Below are 16,094 nucleotides of genomic sequence, written 5' to 3'. Positions count from 1 at the left end.
AATATATTGTCATCTAAACAAAGAAATGGACTTGAGACTTGTTTTGTTACTGGAAAGTCTTGAGTTTAGCAACCATTTTGGCAGGAATTCAGTCTGCCTAGGAAATATCCTACACTTACAGAAGTCTGTAGCCTGAATGATTGACTCTCTTTTTTAGCATGGCTGTAGTTGCAGCCCATTACTTGTGCGTCTGTTGCCCAAGTGTATCCTCTTACTTCCTTTTATGAAGAGAAAAAACCTAAAAAAGAAAAAATTTCCTGCATATTATGAGACAAAAAGTTCCCTTGATATTCTTTAGTGCAAGAAGAAAATTAGTTGATGCATTTAGAAGCTGTTTTACTGCTCTGCCATAGCTTCTGTCTCATGTGGAGCCACAGGCCATTCAGAAGCTAGAGGTGCTGAGATTTACCATTGAAGTGCTTGTAACACCAGCTGGCAGTTGGGAACATTGTCCAGCTTGTGCTGAATTTTGAGACTGAATGATGATTTTCTTGCAGAATGGTTCATTATTGAGTCTATCAGCATTTCTAAGTTATCCCAAGAGAAAGATTGGTAATAAGTTTGCAAAACAGGGGAAGGGAGAAGGCCACTGAGCCAACAGCACCCACCAGCTTGTTTTTCTCTGCTTATGAAAAGAAAGTCCTTTACTTTAAGAGTTTAGGAGTCTTTTATGTATCTTCTGACATTGTCATAGTTTAACCCTTCAAACAGATCCTAACTATGAAAAGTTTCTGCCCATTCTGTTGCTGGAGAGAACTACAGGGACATTTAAGGCCTAAGGTGTTTTCTCTGCAAGTTTCTTCCTGACATGTGTGTGGCTTCAGAGAATGTGTTTGTTACCTGCCCTGGGGACAAAGGACAGAACTGGTTAAATGTCCTGTGTTCTTTTGCAGGAGAGACTTTGCTTGCCTCATCACATTCTGGAGGAAAGGGGTCTGGTGAAGGTTGGCCTCACAGTCCAAGCTCTGCTTGAGTTGCCTGCATTGAAAGTATCCCAGCTCTCTGCCATGTGACACAACTTGGTGGCAGCCAGACAGCTTCCATTTAAAGCTCTGTTATGGATTGCTCTGAGGCACTGCAGCCTCCTACACAGGAACACCCAAGCCATCAAAAACTAAAACCTGTCCAGATGCTGTAGAGAGCCTTACTTTGGAGCTGTGTGTGAAAACCTTGGAGTCAGTTCACAGTTAAAGGAACATAACTGTTCTTTTTTTTTTTTTTTTCTTTTGTAATTGGATGTACTAAGAGAATGTGGTAGCATCAGGTTCTCTTTCTAGATAAGTTAAAAGCTGCCATTTAACATCTCAGTGTTAGAGTTAAATACTGGATTTCTTTTTTTACATTGAAAATGTTATTTGAATTACTTTTCAAAGTACAAAGCACACCCCCTGTCACTTTAATTTTTGAGTCAATCATTTGATTTTAAGATAAGTCAAAAATGTAGCGATGCTATGATGGTAAAATATGAGCAACTGATGACTTGTAATCCCCTTTCACTCTCTGAAAGCTTAATATTTGTTTTTTGCACTCCTGATTGTAACTTCGCACTTCTAACATTGCCAGTATTGAGTCTGAGTGTCTGGTGATTACACAGAACAGGATACAGTGAGAAAAGGACACAGTTTATTGAGTTTTTCCAGTCTTCTAGGTTGGTGCCAAATATTTTTTTTCAGTTGTACTGTAGATTGTTTACCTGTGAAGTGCCTGTGTAATTGATAACTCTTAATAGTCTTAAACATTTTTGAAGTTTCTTTGTTTAAAATAGATAAAATGGAAATTTTTTAATATTTTAATAGTTTTTTTGTAAAATCAGTATGTGAAGATTTAAGTAATACTTCACATTTTTGATGTTGGGTGTTTTAAGTTTGTTGCACAATTTAATTGTTGTCTAATAATTAGAAAATACTGTAAATACTTTTTATTTATGCTATTTAATTTGATAATACCTAATTACTTTTGGTTTATTGTATTGTTGGACAAAAACAAAGTTGTTCTTTCTTTGGGACAAACAAATACACATGATGAATAAGACATGAGGACTAGTGATTCATACAGAGTAATTTAGGACATTTTGATAAAACTGCCAAAATCTCAGGTTTACGCTGTGACGTTCAGGATTTTGTGTAATATTGCTCCTGATCTCACATGACATTTTTACAACAGGTATATCCATAATTTAGCTGGGAAATATCAGTGTTTATCTTTTTAGCAGCGTTTATTGTGTCATTTCCATGAGTGTGGCATTAGCACACAGGTCAGTTTGTACAAATGTCACTGTGCTGAGACATTGGATCCATGGATAAATGTGAAAATGAAACATTTCCACCGTGGTGTTCTTTTGAGACTTCTGAGTTCATGTATCTCTTTGCTTCTGAACAAATTCTCGGTGTGTTGAACCATACACAGTTGAGTTCTTCTCCAAAAAAGTTACAAATAATTTCATCGTTTTGGTAGTAGGTCTGTTTGTATTAGTTTGTTCTTCATGAATAGGTAGCTCAATTAAAAAAGTGTTTTGACTGCCACAGATTTTCTACTTCAGGCTAAGTTATTTTCAGTTGAGGGATATGTTTGCCAGGCATGTGACAAGATTTGATTCTGTTCTTTCCAATTGACCAAGACCCTGTGTAAGATAATCCATTAAAAAATGAGAGAGGAGTATTGACTATTGTACTGTAGTCTTATAGGCAATAGCTGACAGGAAAAATAGCCTTTTTCTGATTATAGGTTTAAAAAGTACCACTTATTTTTAAATCCATTGAAACAAGTTTGTGTACATGTAATAGCTAAAATCCACTATTGTTCATATAGTGTTGTCTTAAAACACAGCTTATGGAGAGGCTGGTGTATAAATTAATTTGCAAAGTCCTAGATATAAATCTTAGGTTAGATAAATGTGTTTAAAGAAACTGGATTGCTTTGACATTTGAAATATTGTATTTCAAATCTATCTCTGATTGGTTCTTGCATCTCTTCTAATGGTTGTTTTAACAACTTCAGTCTCTTATTTTCATTAGTGTCACTATCTGAAAAGTCATGCAAAAACTAAAGGAAAAGTTATAATTCACTAAGCAAAATGCTTGCATGCTACATTTAAAAAACCAGCCACTCAAAAAGAATAAATCCTTGTCTTTCATTTCACTGTTGTTGCTGCTACCAGAGCAAAGTTCTAGTTCAGTGTTAGCCATGGAAATGCTAAATATAAATTGTCACTTTGTTATCTGAAAACTGATCTCCACTGCTATTTCATAGTCATATTTTAAAACATTTTCTGATCTTAAGGTAACATTTTTCCTTCTTGAACTAATTTTATTAAATTGTATCACAGTATAAACATTAAGAATTCCCTTGCATGGCAGCTGCTTACTTCTTGGGGTTTTCAAACTCCTTAGTAAGTTGCAAACTGGATTTGAAACTGATGTACTCATTTTAAACTGAAATCTACTAAAACAATTTTTTTTTAGTACTCTGCAGTTCTTCCCCACAGACTTGCTACCCACAATCTTGCTTTGCCATTCCTTGGAAATTATTGTGGCTGCCTTCTTGCTTATGGGGAAGAATAATATTGATTCTTCCAAGGCTTCTCTTTTAGCATAGCAAGGATTAAAGCCTTCAAGTACCCTTAGGAGCAGTCTGAGAAAAGATCCACTGTGCTTGGATGAGTCTTTTTCTCATCTCTAACTGCTTTTACTACTACTACTACTAATAGTCTACAGCCTTGCTAACATTGGCTTGTACCACTGTGATTTCTTTAACAGCAATTTCAAAAGTGATACTAAAAAGATTTGAATTTGAAGTTTTCATTTCCAGGAAGCTTGTGGAGATAGTTGTGTCTTGTCTGTACAAGAATTTACATATATACTCTACTCCTTTTTCCCCTTCCTTTTGATTCCCAGCATCTTACTTTTGTTCATTCTCAGATCTAGTGCATTCAGGCTGTTGCTTACTCTGGGCCACTTCCCTTCTTCCTCTTGAATTTTTTTAAGAATTTGTACCAGTGATTCCAGAATCCCTGCTCCAAACATTTCCTGTGTTTGAGATACTCATTTTCAGTTTTGTGTAGGATATGATGCCATTACTCAGTACTTGATACAGCTGATAGGGGTAGGTAAAAACAGAGCCTGCTCAGTTCTTGTTGCACTCTTCCTTTTTTCACTTAGAACATGAAGGAAAGTCAACATTAAAAGCTTTAGGAAGGTGCACTAAGTTTTCCTAATAAACTTGGCAATAATGTGGCATGAACTGTAAATTACAGAGTGGATCAGCATAGTGACAGGGCTTCTGGCCTTGTGTATGTTCTGTGTTTTATGTCACTGCATGCAGTATGTCACATGTGGCTGATCTTTCACTTGAGCAATAATGTCCCACATATGGTGAGGTCTTACAGCAGTGACAGTGAAATAATTGTTGTGAAGTGTGGTGTCTTCCCAGAGAGTCTCAGAAATGCTTTTAATCTGTTCTCCAGCACTGCTAATCCACTGTGCTCACTGGGGCACTGCTGGGGATGCAGAAACCATCCAGACCCCTGATCTGGAGTCCTTCCAAAATCTAACCAAGAACTCTGAGCATAAAATAGGGAGGAATGGATTTGAAACAATAAACAACTGACATGAATCTATTTTTTAATTTTTTTTTTTTTAATCCTAGGCTTTACTGAAGTCAAGGCAAATTTTACCCTTGACTTCAGTAGATTCTCACCTTTTTGATTTGTGGAACACCTGAGCTGGAGACCATAGCAAACATGGCTTAAACTTGTTTGACACTAGCAAACTTTAGTGTCAGATTATTGACTAAAATAGTGACCCCTGGTAAGTCAAATGAACTTGTCAAATGTTACGTGGATTAATTTAATAAAAAAATTTCTGATAAGCCAAACAGTATTTAGATGGTAGGAAAAAATTACATTGAAGTGAGGTGGGAAGGTGGTGTTACCTCAATAAAATTGTAGATGAGGACAGCTATTAGGTTTTTACTGCACTAAAGACTTCATTTCAAATACCATATCATTTACTAGCAGTCTCATCAGCTTTTGACATAAATCTGTAGCTAAATCCAAACAAAAGTGAAGACATTTATTTTCACTAAAATGGAATTTTATATGTCATGTTGGTACTGAAGACAAAGACGAAGGTCTGGCTCTTCTTCCCTTTGCTGATTCCTTAAATGTTTATTTGAAAGGCTGATTCCACTGATTTCAACTGAAAACAACCTGTGGGAGTTTTTAGCCCTTCTGCAGATAGGAGATGTGGTTGGTATTGGCAAATCAAATGTCACTTTTCCCTCACCAAATCGAGCTAATGTCTGTGTTTCTGTTAGAGGATCTCTACTTGAAAAGCAAAAGTAAATAAGCACACCCCAACACACACAATTTGGAATTAAGAGAATGTCATTAAGACCACCGATGGAAAAGGCAAAGTAGAGTTGTCCAAGCAGAGTGCTCTGAATTGATTTCACAGTGAATCACTCCAGGAAAAGCCTTCAGTCTCAGTAAAGAAGTTTGTGTTCTGTAGCTGAGGGCTGAGGATCCTGGAGTGTGTGGAGCTTTCAGTAGAGCTCAGAACAAGGGATTTGCCAGCTTTGTGTTCCCAGAGCCATTTGGTGCATCAGTGGCTGATGCTGCAGGGGGCACTGCCCGTGGGCAGGGGACCTGGCTGGTGCCACCTGTGCTCCCCTGCCTGTGTGCCAGTGAGGCTGTGCAGGACAGCTGCTGACAAAAACACCTCCCTGCTCCTAAAGAGGTGCTGCAACCTGAGCAAAACCACCAAGGGATAATTTGAGAGTAATCACTAATAGATCTTCAGCAATATTTAACTTGCCCCAGCAGTGGGTGATGCAGTTTTTGCTCTGGGAACTGCAGACCTTTTCTGACTGCAAATGGCACTGTGGCTCTGAAGGGATTAATGTGTGCACTTCCAGGAGGAATTGCAAACAGAACTGCTGGGTTTGTTCCATATGCCACACATTGGTCATGTGTCATTCATTTACAGACAGAGGGACAGGTAAACTGTCTGTTCTTAATGAGCAATGTTATGGTACAGGTTTGTTTTGGAAAATATGAAGATAAATTTCTCTTTTCTTGTGAAGAAAAATTCTACTGATCTTCACTGCTTAAATAGAGAATAGATGTGATTAATTGAATTTTAGTTTAAACTTGCCACTGCACAGAAGCAGTTCTGGCTCCTGTGTTTGTTACATAATAAAATGCCCTTGGATTTATTTGTCTTTAAGTATTTCACATAGTACAGTTTTGCTAACATACTGTATTAAAATTGTGGTTATATGAAGTCTTTGTTCCCTCATTAGGTTTGACCATTATTTTTTCAGCATGAGAGGCAAAGGGCAGCAAGATTTCTGCAGCTGCTTTTAGGGAAGGCACACCAATTATCATAAAATGACATCTAATCTATCATTTTTAGTTCAAATTATATATAGCCAATTGCATTTTCAAAAAAGAATTTTCAGAGTGTTTTTTACATTTTAGAATCTTAAAACAAGCAAAAACCAAAAACTTTTTCCATGGCTACTCTAGTATCTTAGGAAATTCTGAAGCAGAAGAACAGCTTGGACTGATAGCAATTAAATTGTTTTGTAAAAGTTTTGATTTTGGCAGTGTTATATTTACAGTTGAACTTGATCCATTAAAAGTCTCTTCCAAACTAAATATCTATGATTGTAAGGCTTCAGTGAGACCAGAATTTCCCTCCAGAGTTTTGTAACTCAGTTACTGTACAAAGTCAGTCATTTAAATTAAATTCCTGGCACTGAGGAGGGTTTTCTCAGTTCATTCAAAGTTAAGTGAAATAAGGCAAACATAACTTTTTCCATCACAGTTTTATGAAGGCAAATTGTAAAACAGAGAATATTTGGAAATGCCACAAGGATACCTTTACACTTTGTTTCATTTTAAAATGAGTGAACCAGTGAAATATTTCCAAAATGACTATATTTGTGTAGGGTTTGGTTGTGCCATGACTGGCACAGGAATTTGCAGTAGCTGTTCAGTATTAATTTGTATTCTGCAGCTGTGCAGGACTGTGCTCTTGCTGATGCAGTTGTGTTTGCTGAAGGGATGTGATACCTGGAGCAAATCCTGAGAGTTCCTGGCAAGGCTGACATTCCCAGGAGGAATACACAGGTGTAGTGAGAAAGGGTGGGTTGGTGGAATACATTGGGGAGTAATGTGAATACTTTTTACTATTGTGGAATGTCTAGAACAATGAAAATGTGATTGCTTTACAGTTATCATTCAGTTAGTATTCAGTTATTTTATTTTGTAATTTGTGGTTATGAAACTCAGAAGATGCCATGTAACCAAATGGTCAACATGTAAATGTGTGCAGGATGTGGCAGAAGTAGTTCTGAGGGCACAGCAGGAGAGTGATTCTTAAAAATAGATGCTCAAATTGTGTATATACTTGCAAAGTTTTTGATAGTGCATTTCAATTGATTTTGCAGTTCATGTTCTTGTAAAGTGCATCTTTCATACTTTTGAGGGTTGTCTACTTGTACTATACTGTATTAAGCCTTTTTCCAGGATTTCCATTATTGCTGGAGCTTCCAACATACATGTTTCTTTTGAAAAATGTTCTTACTGTTATTTGTTTTTGTAAATAGTGTTTTGTATTAAATTTGCATGGATAAACCCCACATTTCCAAAACCAGTGTACATACGCTGTGTATAAAATACAAACTGTTTCATAATTTTCATGTAGTCAAGTTATTCAATTTGATTTCATTTCAGTTTATATATTTGTAGTAAATAATGAGAATTTGTTGTATGTTCTCTCAAATGTCTGTGTTTTCATTTTGATAGATAAGTGACCTGCTTTATTCCTGTCAGGAAATACATCCTCTGACAAACAGAAGGAAAGCTAATTCCTGGTTCAGGGAAGTAGAACACATCCACATATGTATAAGTGTGTTGGGATTTTGGTTTTGACCAACAGTGGTGAGAATACACAAGGATCAAGCTGCCCTCATTTGTAGCAATCTTTATACATTTACACACTTTGCTGTGAGAACCACCCAATGTCTTCTCACATTTATATTTGGAACAACACAGATTTTTGAGTCTTGCTAATGATAACCTTAAAGCAGCACAGAAGTTCCTCCTGACAGAGGTGATCTGCTTCCCTTCTGTTCCCTGGGCTGGCTCTGGCACTAGCACAGATAATCTGTGTGGTTTGCAGTCATCAATTGCTTGATCCAGCTCAGGGAAACTGAACTGCCAGGTTTTGGAGCTGCAGTTGAATTGGGTTATTCAAATGTAGGTTAACAGAGTGTTTTATAGGACCAAATTTATTTTACCTTCATTTCTTTTAGATTATTTAAAGATGTAGTCAATTTTATTATTAGACCTGAATATTGAAAATAAATACTCTGTTTTGAGAGATGTTTTTCCCTGTGAGACCTTATTCTGCACCTGCACACACCCAGCTGCTCTTTGTTGAGGCACATTGGGGACAGTAAAGCAGAAACTGAGGAGCAGCATTCCAAAGAAAGTGAGCGCCATTCCTTGACAAAAGCATCTCAGCAGCTGGAACTTTTTTTTTGCAGTTGCCAATGATGGATTTATAGTTGAAATATTCTGAGTCTGTTGTTTAGTTTTCAGCTCTGAAGAAAACTTCCCTCTTATGAAAAGGACATTCAAGGGCAATGATGCCAGGTTCAAAAGCCTCTGTTCCGAGCTGAACTCCACAGAGTTCAGGTCTGAGGAGGAGCAGCTGAGGGAGCTGGAGGGGCTCAGCCTGGAGGAGAGGAGGCTCAAGGGGAGCATTGCCACTCTGTATAGCCCCTTCAGGGAGGTGGAGCCAGCTGGGGGTTGGTCTCTTCCCCCAGGTAACAAGTGACAGGATGAGAGGAAACGGCCTCAAGTTGTGTCAGGGGAGGGTTCAATTGAATACTGGGAAAAATTTCTTCTCTGAAAGGTGGTCAGGCATTGGAACAGTGCCCAGTGGAATCACCATACCTGGAAGTGGGCAAGAGCTCTGTGGGATGTGGCACTGGGAAAAAGGTTTGATGGTGAGCTCAGTGGTGCTGGGCTAATGGTTGAACTCAAGGGTCTCAGGAGTCTTTTCCAACCTTTGTGCTTGTGCCATTCTAAGATGAAAGTTAACCCTGTCCCTGTTGAAACCAAGACAATGACATACAAAGAAATTTTTATCTTCCATGAAACGAAACTTCCTACTCCTCAGCAGCCCAATGATGTTTGTTACTTTCTCTCCTAATGCAATTCCAGATATTTCTCCTCTCCACAGTTAGTGGAGGCTGAAATCCTTTTGCAGCTTGAGTGAGAAGTACTGATATCTTCAGTGTAAATGTTTATTTGTGTTAATAAGAATATGACATTCCAGACAGACAGGTATAAATCCATGAGCTGATGCTGTGTTGTTCATTTCATCCTCTTCCTTTTGATTTCCAAAATCTCCAGCTCTCAGAAAGAGAAGAAGGCAAAGCAACAGCCAACACAGGCTTTCCTAGCAGAAGCTTCCAAGTGCATGAACTTCTGAAGAATACTTAATTAGATAAATCATCCCACACTCCCTGTATTCTCCAAGCCCTAAGAAACAGAACCAAAAGAAGGATTATCTCTGAAAACTCTCAGGGGTATAATTTACAAATAGATAAGTACTACTGGATTCAGTTCCAAATAATGTTTATGTGAAAGCTCTTCTCCACAAACCACTGGGTGCTGTGTCTAGCTTGCACTTTTCACTGTGTACTGAAATAGTAAGTGCATTCTGTTCTTTCTCCAGTAAGGACAGTGATCATCTTGTAATTTTTGGCTCAAGCAACATAAACTTCTGTTTCCCAGGAATATTAGTTTAAATGATAGCGATACTTTTTTTTTCTGATGAAATCATAGGGGAATTCCCAAAGTTTTCTTCCTCCTGTATATGCAACAGGATTACAAAAGAGAGGTATCAGATAGACCACCCAGTGAATGAGCCATGAGTTATTATTCAGTGTTACTGCTCTGATTATCAGTTTTTGTGTATTGCCTGTCTATGGCATCACTGAGCCTTATTTGTGTATTTGGGGACTTTGAAACTCCCATTCCCAATTTTTACTTTTGCTACTGGCTTAGAAACAGCTTTATCACACAGGCTGCTTCTGATGTGTGCTCTTTCTGATAACTTGCATTAACATTTTATTCAAAGAGCTTTCACTGCAAATTCAGGAATTGTGTTTGATGCATAAATTGAAATGACAAACATTTTATTTAGGAAAAATACTTGATTCTTTCAGGACTTATGGGTCCCCAGATGGGTGCGTTCATTTTTTTTTTTTTTTTTTTTTGGCAAAATTATTTGCCCTTTCAGATATCAACAAATTGCAAGGAGTTCTGTTTTGACTAAAAACAAACTCAGAATTGCTGTAATATGCTTTGAAGGCATCTATAAAACAGAGCAGATCTTATCACTTCTGTTCCCACAGGTGCAGATGGGGAAAGAAACCTCACCACCATCTGTCTTTTCTCACTTGGACTTTCCCATAAACCAAGAAAGCCTTATGCATAGAAGAGTAAATTTAGTTTCTGTGAATACAAATTTTTAAAACTAAATTTATAATTGTCTTTAAAAAAAACCACAACAAATTCATGTCCAAATTGACAGCTTACTCAACAATGGTAAAAACATGAGGTATTTTTCACTTTCTGACAGATTGCATCTGCTTGACAGCATTGCAACTTGAATTAATCCCATATTTCCTTGTGAGTGCAGGTTGTGCTCTGCCTACAGACAGTGCAGCCCCTTTTCTTTGACCAGAGAACTTCTCCTGCACCCTGATCTCTAGAACCAGGGCATTCTGCTGTTTGCCACTTCTGCAGCCTGTTTATACAAATAAACACTTGATGCCACTGAAGCTGCTACCCTTCCCAGCTCATAAACGTGAGAAACCCAAGCCAAGGCTGTGGCAGTCAAACACACACACCTGGGTGCTGCTCAGGGCTGCCCAAAGGAGTCTCAGCTCTCCATCACCTTCCAGCAGTGTCTCTGAGCCTTGGCATCCCTCCATGCCCCACCAGGTCAGGTGAGCTCCCCCCTGCCTGCCCTGCAGGGCTGAAACACGTTCTGCTCAGATTTTACTCACTGCTGCTCCTTCTGCTCAGATTTTACTCACTGCTGCTCCTTCTGCTCAGATTTTACTCACTGCTGCTCCTTCTGCTCAGATTTCACCCACTGCTGCACGTTCTGCTCAGATTTTACCCACTGCTGCATGTTCTGCTCAGATTTTACTCACTGCTGCACGTTCTGCTCAGATTTTACTCACTGCTGCTCATTCTGCTCAGGTTTTACTCACTGCTGCACGTTCTGCTCAGGTTTTACTCACTGCTGCACGTTCTGCTCAGATTTTACTCACTGCTGCACGTTCTGCTCAGATTTTACTCACTGCTGCTCGTTCTGCTCAGATTTTACCCACTGCTGCTCGTTCTGCTCAGATTTTACCCACTGCTGCTCCTTCTGCTCAGGTTTTACTCACTGCTGCACGTTCTGCTCAGGTTTTACTCACTGCTGCTCCTTCTGCTCAGGTTTTACTCACTGCTGCTGCGTTTGAGGCACCTCTGCCAGGACTGGGGTGGGATGGACAACCTCCTGCAGCCCCCTCCAGGCTCAGCTGCAGTGTCCTGCTGGCTCTGGGCCCCAGGATGCTGCCTCAGGCTGTCCCTGTTGGCCAGCAGGCCCTAAACAGCTGTAAATGCTGGTTTGTGACAAATCCCACAGGTTTTTTAGGAAAATGGCTGGGGAGCACACAGGTACTCCTGTCAGCTGGCAGAACAGAGGGTGGGATGTTCCTTCCTTCACAAGCATCCTGTGCTCTGGTGTGTTCAAACTGTATAGCTGGATTGACGTGAAATGTGTCCCAGTTGCTGGGTAATTTGTCAGGCATGCTGTGATTCTGGTGGACCAAAGGAGGAATCCAAAGATGTTTTTACCCTGCCCCACATGACACTCTTTAGCTGGGCTCAGTTTTGAGTGGACAGTTCACGCACTGTGGTGCCATGAAAGTGCTGCTGCAGACCAGAGCTCTTTTAGACAGTGTAGGAGACAAACTGGAAGTCAAAATGAGGCATTTAAAATCAGGCTGTCAGAACTGATTAAGGCTGGAGAGTTTATTTACTTGTCTCCCACCCAGCAGGAAGAAGACAGTGGTTAACTTGTTTTGTTTACCAGTCCTTCTCACAGGGGATGAACTTCTGACCTCTGATGATTTTTTTCTGCGCCAGACATTCACAGAAACAAAACCTACAAGCACAGGAATATTTGCTTTATGCCTGATCCTTCCAAACTGGGAAAGAGGAAACCAATGAGGGGCAGATGCTGTGGGCCGGAGGATGAGCCAAGGCTGCGGCTCCTTAGCTCCAGCTGCAGCAGGGTCCCTCTTGCTCTGGGCAGTGCCCTCCCCTGTGCCCAGCACAGGACCCCCAGTGCCCACCCCTGTGCCCAGCTGAGCTGCAGCTCCTGCCCCAGCACACACAGCAGCTCCAGCTCTCTTTTGCTCCCTGCAATCCCAGCCTTTGGAATTAAAGGTGATGCCCTGGAGCATCCACTGGAACAGACCCACTTCAATGGCTCAATGTGGAGACTCTCCCTGTTTATCCTTTTCCTGACATTATATGGGTTTATTTAAATATATTTTGGTGTGTAATGAGCCATATAATTGTTTTGGGCTGAGCCAATGTCAGAAGCAAGGGAGTTCAGGCCTCCAGGGATTTAGTGTGCTGTAGGACTTCACACAGGAAGCATCACAGGGTTCCTCTGCCCCCATGGCATCTTCCCAGGGGCTTCCTGCAGGAACTGGTGGTGTAGGACTGGGAGATGCTTCAGAAGAAGGCAACTCTTCAAGTTTCAAGGCTCATAGTGGGATTAAAAAAGTCACTGCTCAGTCACCTTGTGGGGAATTAAGTCAATTTTAGAGGAGTGCAGATTGCTGCACCCACAGGGTAAAGGAATGTCTTTCACAAAGCAGGCAAACTACTGAGATCCTTTCATTAAAATAAATATTTTTTATTTTCTCTATTAAGACAAATCTTCCCCCACCAGCTAGAATCCATCTTGCAAGTGGCAGTTGATAATTACACTGGTGAAGGATTTATTGGTATGTTTACTAAAGCTTGTTGAAATCTTTGTTTTTGCTGTTGTAAATCTTTTGAGTAGTATTACTCAAATCCATGAAGTCATCTCTAATGCAGGGCAAGCCCCAAGAACAGAACGTAACACCAGGGAAATTCAGAAAAGGGAACAACTAGGAAATAACAGGATGATCTTTGGGCTTAATACTGCACACCCACAAGAGCCTGTACCCGTGGGACCTCTAATTTCTCAAGAATTTAATGTCAGAATTAGGTGTTAGGCAATATTTTTGTTTGCAAAAGCAGTTTTTAAACTGAGCCCTGCTTTCAAGGTGAAACTGGAACATTCATTCTTTCTTTCCAGCAACAGATCTGCAATGAAGCCATCCCAGCATGGTTTTGTTTTCTAAGTGTTGGTTCTCAGCAGAGATGAAAATCCTCAGATTCCTTTAACCCGAGCTAAAGTGCAGTGGTTGATGCAAATGGTGCTTGGTGAACCCCTCTGAAAGGAAAGCCCAACACAGCCTCTACGGAAAAGGATCCTCAGGACACTGACATGGGAATGGCTCTCTCAGGCTTTGGAAATTTGCTGTGATTTTGTAGAGGTCTGAACAGTGTTAAGTTCAGGTCTGGTCACACTGACCCAAGCCTTTATCAGTGCTATAAATTGTTGGTGAATTATCTGGCAAAAGCATCCCAGGCACATCTCTGGCCAGAGCTTATCTCTCCCAGCACCCAATGCTGTCCTGTCCAAGCCCACTGGGTGGGATGAGCCTGACACCCCCTCAGCAGGGTCAGGGTGTCCCCCCTCCCTCCCTGTGCTGACCTCAGCCCTGCAGCAGCTGCTGGGTGAAGGATCCTGCCAGCAGCACCTTCCAGAGATCACAGCAGCTGCTCCAGCCCCTCTGCTTCCCTTCCACTGTGCCCTGATGTGTGAGTGCTCCTGGGCTGGTTATAGGAGTGTGCCCCCTGCTCACAGAGTGGCAAAATTATCCTTTGTCCCCTTAAAAAGGAAACAAGCCCAGAAGTTTCTCTCCTCCATTAAATGAAAAGACATCTCATAGGCCTGGGGGACTTCACCTCAAACTTAAGTATAGCCAGTTGGACAGGAGACAAAAAGTCCTGCCTGGGCACTTTACCAGAAAAAGAAGAGAACAAAGAAACTAATGGCTTTTGTGAGGTGTTTTACCAGGGGCAGGAGGGCCTCTTGCACCTGAATCTGTTTTTCTTTGTAAAGAGTTTGTTATTTTGCCTTTTAATAAAACCTTTTTGTTTCCAACACTACCACAGAAGCCATCCTGCTGATTTTATGCCTCCTAAGGTAGCTGAGCTATCTTGGGTGTGAAACAGATCTCCAAGAGCTTCTGACACCTGGCTAGAGGAGACCCCTATTTCAGCTGGTCTACCCTTTTTCCCTAATCATACTTCCCAACCATATTTCCATATTTCCTGCAGCAGAGCAAAGCTATGTAAGAGCATCCACAAGCCAGGGGAGATCAAAGCTGTGCCTGATTTCACTTGGAGTCAGTGCTGGGAAGAGCAGCCAGCTGTGCCTCGGGGAGCAGCCCCGTGAGCACATCCTTAGCACAAGGACCTGTGGCTGCAGAGCTGCTGAGCTGCTGTCTGAAAGCTGCAGTCATCTGGGCAGGACCTTGCTCACAGCCCATCTCACAGGAAATAACAATGGAGCAAGATTTTTCCCTGATGAAGGAGCCCCACCCAATTTGAAAGGACCCAGTGGAAGCTGAGAAGAAAATTTCTCATTGGATAAAAAGCGTTTTACTTTCTGACACTTGTGTTTGTTTTGTGGGAGGTTTTCCCCATAAATGAAGAAGCCCAGCAGTCTGTGGACGCCTGTGCCCAGTTGAGGTGCTGATGTTGGTCCAGGCTGTGCAGAGCTGCAGCAGCCACAGGTGATGGAGCCAGGATTGCCAAGGATTTCTTTCCCATCTGCTGGGCCCTGCCTGTGGCGCTGTCCCCACGGTGTCCCACAGCCAGGCAGGGCTCTTCAGGTCACACTAATCAAGGTTACCCCAACCGTACTGCATCCTGTTGTTAGGAAAATTAATCCACAAACACCAGAGGTTTATGTCCAAAAAGGAGACAGAGGAGTCCTTTCTGGCTTTATTCCAATAAAGGGAGAGGCCATGGGGCATTGCCCTGGGGATTTTTGGAGGATGCAGCCTCCTTTTTATCCCAATTTCCTGGGTACATTTCCCTTCTCTCTTTCTCCATTTCTGAGGTACTTGAGAGGTACAGACTCCCCAGTGCACCTGATACCAGAGATTTCCCTCTGATGTATAACTCTCCCTTTTAATTTTTAATTCTTATGGAATTTAGTGGTTTTTCTTCCCCATTGTTTCTTTCATCTCTCAATGTCTAATTTCATTTATCAGCAAACCTAAAGCTTATTTGTAAAAGCAAATCTCTTTTTCCATTCATCAATCAGTGGAATCCTGTGATAGTGTTCATAGGGGTCCAAGGATGAGGGAAGAGACGAGGATCTGACTCCATGTTTCAGAAGGCTGATTTATTATTTTATGATATATATTATATTAAAACTATACTAAAAGAATAGAATAAAGGATTTCATCAGAAGGCTAGCTAAGAATAGAAAAGGAAGGAATGATAAAGGCTTGTGGCTCAGACAGAGTGTCCGAGCCAGCTGACTGTGATTGGCCATTAATTACGAACAGCTCTATGAGACCAATCACAGATGCACCTGTTGCATTCCACAGCAGCAGATAACCATTGTTCACATTTTGTTCCTGAGGCCTCTCAGCTTCTCAGGAGGAAAAACCCTAAGGAAAGGATTTTCCATAAAAGATGTCTGTGACAGAATCCTTCCCATTGTTTCTTTTACCTCCCAGCGCTGATTTTATCTCCCAGCCGACCCACAGCTTGTTTGGAAAGACAAATTTGCTGTTCCTCTCACTGAGAAGGGAAAGTCCCTCACCCTGGGGAGGCTGTGGGGCCGCTGTGAGCTGGGAGGGGATGCTGAGCCTGACGTCTGCCAGCTCTC

The 16,094-nt window shown here is 41.0% G+C and overlaps 1 protein-coding gene across 1 annotated transcript in view; it reads left to right on the top strand.

The window, feature by feature from the left end:
- Positions 1-8,264, top strand: part of LRCH2 (leucine rich repeats and calponin homology domain containing 2) — a 39,771-nt gene extending 31,507 nt beyond the window's left edge. The window contains exon 22 of the mRNA XM_058813951.1: positions 894-8,264. Within this exon, the coding sequence (XP_058669934.1) occupies positions 894-1,013 (120 nt within the window). The 3' untranslated portion in view covers positions 1,014-8,264. The remainder of the gene's footprint in view (positions 1-893) is intronic.
- The last annotated feature ends 7,830 nt before the right edge of the window (positions 8,265-16,094 follow it).

This window comes from Ammospiza caudacuta, chromosome 14 (genome assembly GCF_027887145.1).
Source record: "Ammospiza caudacuta isolate bAmmCau1 chromosome 14, bAmmCau1.pri, whole genome shotgun sequence".
Lineage (NCBI taxonomy): Eukaryota > Metazoa > Chordata > Aves > Passeriformes > Passerellidae > Ammospiza > Ammospiza caudacuta.
This window is presented reverse-complemented; position numbering and strand designations above follow the sequence as displayed.